Raw genomic sequence first — 13227 nt, 5'->3', positions numbered from 1 at the left:
CTTCCATGTGGCAACCCCTAAACTTTTTGCTGTTGTTTTTCACCTTGTTCTTGACTTTGCCAGAGAAGTGCAGCCTTCTGCCGCACTCCTCTGGGCTTTCGCTCCTTTCTTACGGGGAAACTGACATGCCCTTAAGACAGTCAGTACCGGGGAACGCTGTTTCCCGTAGTTTCTTTTATCATGTTGCGGCTTTCGTGCAACATGACACAAGAGGGCACTGTAAGCTAAGTTACAGCTCTCTTGGGTCTCTAGCCTTCTACAGGCCCTAGATACTCGTTTAGGATTGTATCTGATCGGTGCAAGTGATTCAGGGACGGGAATGGTGGCAGCGATCGTTTCTTGTGTTTTTGAGCTCCTTTTGGCGTTCTAAGCACGTTTCTCGCGCTTAACCCAAAATGGTGGCCTGGCTCCCAAAATGGCCAGACCACGAGGCTCCTTTGTCCTGTCCGCTGACCGTCTTGCTCCCTTCACCTTCCCCAGGTCGAGCCGACCCGGGGCCTTCCTTATTTGGGCATGTACTTTCCCGCGAAACACGGATGCTTTCGCGGGCTTCTACATGTCTTGTGTGTGCCTCCAGGATGTGGGCTGGGATGTCTGGTCCCAATACACATCCTGGGTGCCAGAGAGTCTAGGGTGGTGTGAATGCCTGGGACCACCGTGGTCCGTGATTGGTCCACGAATGGTGTGAGTGTTGATGAGCGGATCTCCCATTGGGTCCCCTCCGTTTTGGCGAGAAGGGAACCGTGGATAAGAGGGGGCTGGAAACACCACTACCATGTCGATCTCCTGAGTTCTCACGAACGAAGGAATACAGGAGCCAAGTATCCTGCAACCAAGAGGCTGGACCGAGGAATCGCTGGTGACCCGCTGAAGGACTTCTCCTCTGCACTGCTGTCGCCTTGTGAAACCCTTTTCACCTTTGATCGAACCAGAAGGCCTGTACTGGTGCTTCGTCCCTTGGAATAGCGGGAACAGCTATTCTCGGCATCTTCACCATCTCCTGCCAGTAAGCCTTCGGAAGCGTCTCTGGGCCATCCAGCTGACTGACCAGCTTACACGGGAGTCTTGCTCTGCAACCGCCGCCAGGTTGTGTAGTATTTCGAGTCCTTGTCACTCTCACACGCTTCGTACACTTGGCGTTCCCAGGTCTGAAGTGAGTAGTGTACATTTGGCTCAGATACACACGGCCGCTCCGTTTCCCTGCTGTGGTAACAAACTGTGCGGGTTTCTTCGATTGGGACGTCTTTTTACTCAACACGACGACGAGGCGTTCCCTGCTCTTCTGAACCTGCCAGCTACTGAAACGGACGCGGAGAAGCCTGGGTCTGCTTGCATCGGGGACCGCAGGAGCCCATTGCTTTTCCCCGCTGTGTCAAACAGCACCCTTTGCCGTACTCGCACTCTGCTTCTGACCACTGTGGAGGCTGCGCTTGAGTCACGAAACTTCCCTCGAAGAGCTTCTCCTTTTGCCCGTTGGCACCAGCGTGTACAGGTACTTTTGAGCACAAGGCTCCACTCTTCGCAGGGCTCGGACTTCCATCTAGTTAGGTGCCTCTGAAGGCGAACTGGGTCTAAGCATTATTTCGCACTGCCTGTCTTCCTTCCCTTTCAGGTGGACTACCCATTTCGTGCGTCTAACGCTTGAGACTGTCGTATTTGTATATATATTGTGTTGATATGGTATGTGTTGGTTTACTATCGTTATATTGTGATTTTCTCGCTACGGTCATTGTTTTAAAGGCCTTGGAATAAATGTGTATATATTTTTAATATAACAACTGTTTGGAGTAGTTTGTAAGTGATCTTGCTTTGTGTGCTCATTGCGGGCTTTCAGTCACCCTCACCCCTCTTGAGACCTAGTCTTGACCGTCGCAATCGCTACCTTGATTGGTCTGGCTCGTCCAGAGGTTACCCTGTTCCAAGTAATTAGGTTGGCCTTCTGAACTTCTGCGCCACCAGGACAGAGTTCAGAAATCCGTCTTAACAAATTGGTGTACAGCGGTGGGATACGACTGAAGGTATCCAGTGTTGCGCACGAACTAAGGCATTTCAGGTTATTCCAACCAGTACACGTAGTGAATTGTTGTAGTATAACTTTAAAAAGGCCATAGTCCTATCTAAAAGTATGGAAACAAATACCTTGTTAACTTTAAATGCTTCCAAATCAGAAACATTGAAAAAGATGTGTGCGGAGAGAGGTGTTTCCTCTCAAGGCACGAAATTGGAAATGATCCAAAGAATCGTGGCGTGGCAAGAAGCGCAGCTTGACGCTATAACTTCTGAGGACAGTGCGGAAGGAGGTGGGGCTGCTCTCACTGGTAGAACCGACGGTTCTGCCGCTGCACTGATCCATCGCGACCACGAGGACAGGGAGGACGAGATGTCTAATGTTTCCTCTGCCAGTGCTGATGGGGAGGCTATGCTTGAGGTCAAGAAGCAAGAGCTGCGGTTTAGGCAGCAGGAGCTTGAATTCAGCATAGCCAAACTAAAAATCGAACAGGCAGAAAAACAAAAAGACAGGGATCACCAGTTGGAACTGGCCAAGCTTCAGTTTGCAAATGGGTCCAAGGGTCCTGGACATGGGTCTGGGGCTTCCTCTCATCCACGGTTTCCGAAAGATCTGCTCAGTGTGTATGAAGAAAGAAATGACATTATGGACTGGCTGAATGCGTTTGAGTATGCATGCGAAGTTCAACAAGTTGACAATGCTGATAAGATTGCCTGGTTACTCAGCAGACTGCCCCATTCTGGCTGTAGTGCCATTATGGAAATGTCGAAGGCTGAGCGAGCTGATTTCGCAATGTTAAAGCAAACTCTCATTTTAAAGTTTGGGAAGACTCCGGCCCAATATTTGAAACGTTTCAGAGAGTATAAGAAAAAGGAAGGTGGTACTTGGGTATCTTATGTCACTGAATCCTTGAAAAACTTAACTGGCTGGGTCGAAGGTTATAAGGTTTCTACCTTCGAAGGCATGATAAATCTTGTCATGCTGGAACACATTTTTGCATCTTCTTCCCCGGAGCTTAAGCAGCATTTGGCCGATTCGAAGGAGATAGATCCTAAGAAGCTGGCCATTGCAGCAGACTTATGGGTGTCACAACGAGTGTCCCATAAGGACAAAACTCATCCTGGTAAGCAGGAGGAAGGGAAAAAATCCAAAGATAAGGAGGGTGGAGAATCTGATAAATCTTCTTCTCATAAGGGCCACAAAAAGAAAAATAAGGGTAAGACACAAGAGAACTCACAGGGTAGTGGAGGTCAGCCTCCGAAACAGAACTCTTGTTACAATAAGCCTCCCTATGTAAACAGACCCAATGGATCTTGTTTTGCTTGTGGAGCAACTGACCACGTGAAGGGGGATCCCCGGTGTAAGGTTAGACCTTTGGGGGTCCACTCCGCTAATCTGTCCTTCTCCTCCTACGAGGAAGAAGAGATTACAGGAGCATCCTTCTCCTCAGACTCATTTCCCAGCGGGATAGAGGCTGAGGTAGTTTTAGTTTCCCTGGGTTCCTGGGAGCCTAAAGTCGCAGAGGCTTATGCTAGGATTCCGGATAATACCAAGCACTACTTTAAAGACAGTGTGCTGATCAATGGAGTAGATACTCCAGCTCTTAGGGATAGTGGGTGCAGTCGCACTGTAGTGGATTCTACCTTGGTAGACTCAGAGGAAGTTGCCAGAGCTACTCTGATGCCCACTAAGTTGGCTGACGGCCCACTCCGTATGTTCCCAGTAATACCTGTAAATCTTACTTTAAATGGTACAGCAGTCAGGATTCCAGTGAGCATTCAGAGAAACGCCCCGGGAAAGGTCTTGTTAGGTAATGATCTCAGAGCTTTAGGGCTCGTAGGAGACACTGCCGAAAGACCCTACACACGGTCTCAAGCACGGGCAGCATTGGCCAAGACCAATACGCCGCCCCAGCCGAAGGGGAAACCCAAGGCGAAAGGAGTCGACAAGTCAAGACGAGGGAAAGAGAATATTCCCCCGAGCTCGCCTACCACTGCGGTGGAGGAAGTTGGTCAATCGCCCGGGCCTGACGAGGAGGTGGCGATGCCTGAAGTATTTGACCCCAACGATCATCCTGAACTAAAAGACTTGTTAGTTGAAGGAGGGCCTGATAGGGACGAATTCAGTAAAGGCCAACGTGAGTGCCCATCTCTGGAAGGCCTAAGGAGACAGGCCTGCTCCCAGCTTGAGGGTGAACCTCCTGGGACGCATAGGATTTATTGGGAAGGTGGACTCCTGTATAGTGAGCCCACAGAGTCTACAGAAGGAGACCATAGGAGGTTGGTGGTTCCCCTTGCTGTTAGGCCCTTCCTCCTGCAGTTGGCGCATGAAGTTCCCCTTGCTGGTCACCTTGGTATGAAGAGGACCAAGCAAAGGTTATCCATGCACTTCTACTGGCCCAAGATGGGGGTGCAAGTAGAAAGTCACTGCAGGAGTTGTGCCTCCTGCCAATTGTCTGGTAAGGTTGGCGCGACAATCCAAGCTCCGTTGGTACCGCTCCCAGTTGTGGGGGTACCATTTGAAAGGGTAGGGATCGACATCGTTGGTCCCCTTGACCCGCAAACATCCTCGGGCAATAGGTTTATCCTGGTGCTGGTCGACCATGCAACCAGATATCCTGAGGCCATCCCATTGAAAACTGTAACTGCCAAGTCAGTTGCAAAAGCTTTACTTGGCATATTTACTAGGGTTGGCTTCCCTAAAGAAGTTGTGTCGGATCGTGGCAGCAACTTTATGTCGAAGTATATGCAGGCTATGTGGAAAGAATGTGGGGTCACCTACAAGTTCTCTTCTGCATACCACCCCCAGACCAATGGTCTGGTGGAACGTTTCAACAGAACGTTAAAGAGCATGATTGGGGCTCTGGAGGAACCTCAGAGAAGAAAATGGGATCTTCTTTTACCATGCTTGCTGTTTGCCTACCAATTGTCTGGTAAGGTTGGCGCGACAACCTGAGAGGTACCACAGGAGGGTGTTGGCTTCAGCCCCTTCGAACTTCTGTTTGGTCATCCCGTACGGGGACCCTTAGCCATCGTCAAAGAGGGATGGGAGATGCCCACTCCCCCTGTTACTACCAACGTAGTTGATTATGTGCTAGGGCTCAGAAAACGGATGGTACTTCTGATGGGCTTGGCTAGTGATAAATTGAAGGCAGGACAAGCGCTGGTGAAACATTGGTACGACCAGAAAGCTTCCCTCATCAACTTTACACCTGGTCAGCAAGTCCTAATCATGAATCCCATAAGGCCTCGAGCTTTACAGGACAAATGGTCAGGCCCTTACACAGTGGTGGAGCCCCTGGGTGAGGTTAACTATTTAGTGGACCTTGGAAGGCCTGGACAGGCTCCAAAAGTGTTTCACGTGAATAGGCTGAAGGCTTTCGTCCCAAGAGTCGAAATCGCAGCACTGCTACTGGCTTCAGATGTTGAGGAAGAGGAGTCTGAACCTCTCCCCGACCTGTTCCAAAGCGGTCCTTCAGATAGCTCCTTTGATGGTGTCCGAGTGGCCCCTCACCTGACTTCTGATCAGCAGGCTGAGGTGAAAAGTTTGCTTAGGCAGTTTTCCCCCCTGTTTTCACAGTCGCCTGGTTTGACACCTTGGTGCAAACATAACATTGACACAGGAGACAGTGTACCTACCAAAGGTAGGGGATACAGGATGTCAGACAAAGTACGGTCTTATATTAAGACCGAGGTCAACAAGATGTTAGACCTTGGGGTGATTGAACCCTCTAGTAGTCCTTGGTCCAGCCCTGTGGTTTTGGTTCCAAAGGCAGGCACTTCTGAATTGAGGTTCTGCGTGGATTACAGGGCTCTGAATGCTGTCACCAAGACAGATGCACACCCCTTGCCTCGAACAGATGAGCTGGTGGATACTTTAGGTGCCTCCAAGTACCTCAGCACGTTTGACCTCACTGCTGGCTATTGGCAAATAGCTTTAGCAGAACATGCCAAGGAGAAGACAGCATTTTCTACTCCAGACGGCCTTTACCAATTCCGGGTAATGCCGTTCGGGTTGAAGAATGCACCTGCCACTTTCCAGAGGCTTGTGAATCATGTGTTGAATGGGTTGGACGAATTCTGTCTTGCATATCTGGACGATATAGCAGTTTTCAGTGCCACCTGGGAAGACCATGTGAAACACCTCGGGATTGTGCTCCAGGCTCTTCAGAAAGCACACCTGACCATAAAGGCTAGTAAATGCCAGATTGGACAAGGCTCAGTGGTTTACCTTGGACATGAAGTAGGTGGAGGGAGGATACAGCCTCTTCCCAGTAAAGTACAAGCAGTACAAGACTGGCCTACCCCCACTACGCAAACCCAAGTGAGAGCCTTCTTAGGACTCACGGGGTATTACCGCAATTTTGTGGCAGACTATGGCACCATAGCGGCCCCTCTGACTGCCCTCACAACTCCGAAGAAACCCAAGAAGGTAACTTGGACCGACGAGTGTGAGAAGGCCTTCAATGGCTTAAAAGACTCCTTGTGCCAGGCCCCTGTCCTCAGGACCCCTGATTATCAAAGACCTTTTATCGTGCAGACGGACGCCTCTGACACTGGGATAGGAGCAGTACTATCAAAAGTAGATGAGAAGGGTAAGGAACACCCTATTGGTTTTATTAGCCGCCAGTTTAAGGACAGAGAGCTCAGATGGTCCACGGTAGAGAAAGAATGTTTCTCTGTTGTGTGGGCCCTAAGGAAGCTGAGGCCCTACCTCTATGGGACCCACTTCACTGTGCAAACTGACCATAAGCCTTTAAAGTGGCTAATGAACCTGAAGGGGGAGAATCCAAAGTTGCTTAGGTGGTCCATAAGTCTACAAGGCTTCGACTGCACTATTGAGCATAGGCCAGGTGTCCAACATAGCAATGCTGATGGGTTGTCCAGAATGTTTAACCGACCTGAACAAGAGACTCATCCAGGGGTGGATTAGTTCCCCCTGTCCATAGTCTGGGAGGGGCGAGTGTTAGGAAAGATTTCGTAATTGTAGGTAATTTTCCTTCCACGTGGCAACCCCTAAACCTTTTGCTGTTGTTTTTCACCTTGTTCTTGACTTTGCCAGAGAAGTGCAGCCTTCTGCCGCACTCCTCTGGGCTTTCGCTCCTTTCTTACGGGGAAACTGACATGCCCTTAAGACAGTCAGTACCGGGGAACGCTGTTTCCCGTAGTTTCTTTTATCATGTTGCGGCTTTCGTGCAACATGACACAAGAGGGCACTGTAAGCTAAGTTACAGCTCTCTTGGGTCTCTAGCCTTCTACAGGCCCTAGATACTCGTTTAGGATTGTATCTGATCGGTGCAAGTGATTCAGGGACGGGAATGGTGGCAGCGATCGTTTCTTGTGTTTTTGAGCTCCTTTTGGCGTTCTAAGCGCGTTTCTCGCGCTTAACCCAAAATGGTGGCCTGGCTCCCAAAATGGCCAGACCACGAGGCTCCTTTGTCCTGTCCGCTGACTGTCTTGCTCCCTTCACCTTCCCCAGGTCGAGCCGACCCGGGGCCTTCCTTATTTGGGCATGTACTTTCCCGCGAAACACGGATGCTTTCGCGGGCTTCTACATGTCTTGTGTGTGCCTCCAGGATGTGGGCTGGGATGTCTGGTCCCAATACACATCCTGGGTGCCAGAGAGTCTAGGGTGGTGTGAATGCCTGGGACCACCGTGGTCCGTGATTGGTCCACGAATGGTGTGAGTGTTGATGAGCGGATCTCCCATTGGGTCCCCTCCGTTTTGGCGCGAAGGGAACCGTGGATAAGAGGGGGCTGGAAACACCACTACCATGTCGATTTCCTGAGTTCTCACGAACGAAGGAATACAGGAGCCAAGTATCCTGCAACCAAGAGGCTGGACCGAGGAATCGCTGGTGACCCGCTGAAGGACTTCTCTGCACTGCTGTCGCCTTGTGAAACCCTTTTCACCTTTGATCGAACCAGAAGGCCTGTACTGGTGCTTCGTCCCTTGGAATAGCGGGAACAGCTATTCTCGGCATCTTCACCATCTCCTGCCAGTAAGCCTTCGGAAGCGTCTCTGGGCCATCCAGCTGACTGACCAGCTTACACGGGAGTCTTGCTCTGTAACCGCCGCCAGGTTGTGTAGTATTTCGAGTCCTTGTCACTCTCACACGCTTCGTACACTTGGCGTTCCCAGGTCTGAAGTGAGTAGTGTACATTTGGCTCAGATACACACGGCCGCTCCGTTGCCCTGCTGTGGTAACAAACTGTGCGGGTTTCTTCGATTGGGACGTCTTTTTACTCAACACGACGACGAGGCGTTCCCTGCTCTTCTGAACCTGCCAGCTACTGAAACGGACGCGGAGAAGCCTGGGTCTGCTTGCATCGGGGACCGGTGAGTAGCATAGCTAGGATCTGGTCGCCCTCCTGCAGGAGCCCATTGCTTTTCCCCGCTGTGTCAAACAGCACCCTTTGCCGTACTCGCGCTCTGCTTCTGACCACTGTGGAGGCTGCGCTTGAGTCACGAAACTTGTTCTTCTTTTGTGCACTAAACCGAACTGCCTGATTTCCCTCGAAGAGCTTCTCCTTTTGCCCGTTGGCACCAGCGTGTACAGGTACTTTTGAGCACAAGGCTCCACTCTTCGCAGGGCTCGGACTTCCATCTAGTTAGGTGCCTCTGAAGGCGAACTGGGTCTAAGCATTATTTCGCACTGCCTGTCTTCCTTCCCTTTCAGGTGGACTACCCATTTCGTGCGTCTAATGCTTGAGACTGTCGTATTTGTATATATATTGTGTTGATATGTTATGTGTTGGTTTACTATCGTTATATTGTGATTTTCTCGCTACGGTCATTGTTTTAAAGGCCTTGGAATAAATGTGTATATATTTTAATATAACAACTGTTTGGAGTAGTTTGTAAGTGATCTTGCTTTGTGTGCTCATTGCGGGCTTTCAGTCACCCTCACCCCTCTTGAGACCTAGTCTTGACCGCCGCGATCGCTACCTTGATTGGTCTGGCTCGTCCAGAGGTTATCCTGTTCCAAGTAATTAGGTTGGCCTTCTGAACTTCTGTGCCACCAGGACAGAGTTCAGAAATCCGTCTTAACAACAGGCGACCCATGAGTGACATCGGTCTCTTTCCCCAGTGCACTAGCTTAACAGTTAGTGCCTCATTACATGGTAGGCGGTAACCATGGTGCTATTAGCGCCATGGTTGCCGCCGGTATTTTAGCGTGCCCGCCTTGGTGGATGGCGGCATTACCACCCTACTCCAAGGTGAGCGGGCGCGGTAATTCCCCATTCACCAAGGTTCTTCCCCATTCCCATTTTTGCCCCCATAGGGCATAATGGGAATGGGGAAGGTGCTAATTACGGTACCGTAATTAGCTCCGAGGTCCCTTTGCGGCACCCTACTTTAACAGCTGGTAAAACCAGCCGTTAAAGTCGGGTCCCGCAAAGGGAACTCGTAGTAAGGCGGTAGGGGTTTACCGGTACCGGTGCCCTTACCGATACCGGTAAACCCCTACCGCCTACCGTGTAATGAGGCCCTTAGTCTCATATATGCCTTATAATTCAGTTCTATTGTTTCTGTTGCAGATCTACTAACAATTATACCCAAGTATTTAATGCACATTATCCGTTAATGGGAGCAGCTCCAATTTATCCCTGTTAAGGCGAAGTCCCGAGTACCCCCCAAATTCTTCCACTGTCTCTAGCACCAACCCAGCATCTTTGTATGGATCCCAAATATACAATAGTATATCATCAGCATATAGAGAGATTACAGTCGGTGGCCCCTTCATTGCAAACAGAACCTGGCATGTCACTGTCTCACAAGATCGGCCGGAGGCTCAATTACCAGCGCAAATAGCAATGGTGACAGAGGGCAACCCTGTCTTGTACCACTGCGCAGCCGCATACCCTCCGATAGTATTCCATTTGTGCTAACCATTGCTACAGGTGCAGCATAGAGCAAGTGAACTGTAAGGAAGGCATGGTATCAAACAGTGAAGGCAGACACAAGCCTATATAACCCTAAAGCTAAAGATGGGGTCAGGCTACAACCATCAAATAATAATAACGCAGTCCTAGTGGAGTTTCTGTCAAATCCTTACTTCTAAATACCAATGGTGTGGGAAAAAATGTTATGCAAAAAGAAAAGTGTTCAAGAAATTATATGTCGTGATAGTTGAGCAGTTGGCTTCCCTTCCACACGTTTTCTGCACGGGACAAGGCAGCACGCTCGAGCTTTGCACACACTCTGGCTTCTCAGCCACGAGGATGCAGTTCAAAACATAAGTATCAGGGCCTTCTGCGCCAAAGTCTCTTTATCATTCAAAGTCTCTTATTACAGAGGGCCTGATGCAACAAACACATATCAAAGTTCCTTTCTTCTTAGGATTTTCACATTCATAAGTTCTCGGGTGATTCACTGTTCACCACGGGCCCCCCTCCATCCGGCTCAGACCCTCTTTAACACAATCTTCCCAACTGGTCTCCCTCGTTCAGGCTCAGACCCCTTGAATTTAGCAATGTTCACATTTATACACAGCTTTTCTCTTTCTATCATGAATGGAAGACTTTCGATTGTGCGATGGATTTTGCTTAAACCTGTCGCAGGACCACTTGGATTCACAGTTCTTTTCGCATCTCTAACTTTCCCTTCAGCCCCTTTTTGGCTGGATATCTTACAGAGACCTTTGATTGAGCACACTCAACAGTATTGTAACTTTCCTTCTTAAAGTTCAGTCATTCATCAGCAATTAAGTAAAATGACCAATTAAAGCTTACTAAAAAAATAAGGTTAATATTAGCATAAGATTATTGTGCAATGCTGTATTTTCTATAAAAGTGTATTTAAAATGGACAGGCTGTGAGTCCTTGCTTTGCTAGCTGACCAACTATGGCTTCTGTAACGGCTCCCTGCCGGCTGAGAATAAAAATGTTGCTGTTGGCACAATCCCGCCTCTTAACGGGCTTTTATTGCATTATGACTGGGGTAGGGCCTCCTTAACAACACTTCTGAGGTAGTAAGTCAGGACGCAACAAGTTTCAGAACTTGGAGAAATCTTGGTCCGAATGCTAAAGGTGCGGGTCATTTAATGGGAGCAGAGCCGGACACCGCAAAGCAAACCGCACTTAGAACACAGCCAGCAGGCCAGCCTCTTTTACTCACTCACACAGGTCCATCCTCTCCTGTCCTAGTGACAAAAAACAAGGGGCACCCAGGTGACAAACTCCAACAAACAACTGTCTCTTTCATTTTCAACACCCACAGTAAGCACAGCCCCTCCGATCCCCGGCAGCCCCCGGGTGCAGCGACACACTGGCACTTATAGTGCTCACGGTCAGATTGCACTCTGCTTGCACAGTGCACACAAGATGCCTGCAAAAGCCAAATCCTAAGAGGTGCTCTCCTCTGTGTAGCTGCTGCTCGGCTGCCTATGCTGCACACTGTTTGCACGACTCACAAAACGTCAGTTAAAGGGTTATAATCTAACATAAACCATTGCCTTCCCCGCACTAAATGATTGGGAGGATAGCTCAGGGGCAACTTGCTCGCCTTGGAAGCAAAACGACACAGAGCAACACAGGTTCAATCTCCGGGTCCACGCTTAGAAACCTCTGGGTATTAAGCGTGTTACCTCTGGTATCATATAACTTCACTTGCACATTAGTTTCCGGCGTGTCCATAGAATTTGAAAGAAAATAGCTAGATTCATTAAACTCGACTTCCTTTTCTAAATGTTGTAACAAGTTACAGACCCCAAAGGAAGCCCTGGACCCTCGTGCTTGGCTCGAACGTGTCACGCTTGTACACCCACATCCGGTCCTCTTCTCTCAGGATTCAGGCAGCCGCAGTCGGGCAGATACTTGAACCAACACCAGCTCTGATTGGCTGCTGAAAGGTGCTAGTGTATCATTGATTGGTTGCTATGCGAGGAAGCAGGGCAGCAGCCAGCACCAGTTCAGCAGGGGCTGAGCAGAGCTGCAGCCAGCCATAAACATCACGATCTGGCTGGTCCGCCCCACCCCCTTGGCGCTTCCATCAACATTGTTGTTGTTTTTATCATCATCCTGTCACTGCACAGGGCCAGGCCCACCAGCAGTGACCTTGTTCCCCCAAGCCCAGTACTTGATTGGCTGCTCTTGCATTGCCATCTCGAGTGTTGGGGCTGTGGGCAGGAAGTGGGAGCACAGTGGCAGTGTGACTTGACTTTTTTTCTTCTATAATGTGTGCCTGTAGGGCATGCTTCGAATGGCCGCATCTTCTTTCCAGGTCCGCCTTCCCACTCTACAAAAATACTTTGTATATATGTGCACGTTTCAAATGTGCATTTGAACATTTAAAAAAGTGGTTTTTCTTTTTTAATAAGCAATGTTTTCTGCCTAGCCAGCTTTCTGCCTAGCCAGCTTGCCCCTCCAGGGTGGGTACCAGACTCCCCCGCCCTCAAATTGGCCAGAATGTATCCCCCCAGCCCCTGGATTGGAAGGATGGGGGACTGGGGAACATGCCCCGTTTGCCCACCCATAAAGAGGTCTGTCTCAAGTCACCCTCACTAGGAGCCCGGAGTGCGATTGTCAGGCTGAGGTGGGGTGAAGGGCCGCGGAAGCAGGATTTATCAGTGCGCTGAGACTGCCACCATCAGCAAGTTGTGCGTTGAAACTGCAGGTCCCATCTACACCACAATGCATTATACCAGGGTGTGAATGCAGTACTAATCGCTGTCTGCCCCGACCTTGCTCAAAATGTCAACACAGACTCATATGTAACATCTAACGTTGTCATTTTTGATCAGTGAAAAAGGACAAAGAATTTCTATATTTAACCCCATCCCTCAAAGGTTTTCTGCACGCCACTCTAAACATTATACAGGGACGTGATACCGTCGTGTGTTGTGGGTAGGAGGTGAGCTTACTGCGGTTAATGGGGAGGGGCGCAGAGGAGGTAGTGGGTGGGTGGGGGTATCCAGATTAAGTGCATTCACTGGGTGCTCAGAGACAGAATATAGGCTTGCAAAAGGATAATGTTGCTGATTATTAACAGTATGTACCTCTTACTGGTACAGAGCTCTCTCACCGGGGTCAACACACCGGCCTAGCAACATTCTACGCCCTCACCCAACAGGTAAATTCACCCTCAGAATCTTTAGAGCATGTTGCACTGCTGTTTGGAATCACGCAGCCATTGCATGTCCCGATTGCTTGTGGGCAGAAGTACTTCCGCTCTAGAGGTGTGGCAGAGGCTGATGAAACCAGTAACTACATATGAAG

General features: G+C 49.6%; 1 protein-coding gene across 6 annotated transcripts in view; it reads right to left on the bottom strand.

The window, feature by feature from the left end:
• Positions 1 to 13227, bottom strand: part of LOC138447765 (intercellular adhesion molecule 1-like) — a 218496-nt gene that overhangs the window by 102033 nt on the left and 103236 nt on the right. The window contains exon 1 of one of the 6 annotated variants that reach the window (XM_069604097.1): positions 11719 to 11799. The exons of the other annotated variants lie outside the window; for them this stretch is intronic. Coding sequence (XP_069460198.1) covers positions 11719 to 11779 — 61 coding nt within the window. The 5' untranslated portion in view covers positions 11780 to 11799. Of the gene's footprint in view, positions 1 to 11718; positions 11800 to 13227 lie in introns of those variants that run through there. 6 annotated transcript variants of the gene reach the window in all.

Source organism: Ambystoma mexicanum, chromosome 3q, assembly GCF_040938575.1.
Source record: "Ambystoma mexicanum isolate Mex_15411 chromosome 3q, UKY_AmexF1_1, whole genome shotgun sequence".
Lineage (NCBI taxonomy): Eukaryota > Metazoa > Chordata > Amphibia > Caudata > Ambystomatidae > Ambystoma > Ambystoma mexicanum.
This window is presented reverse-complemented; position numbering and strand designations above follow the sequence as displayed.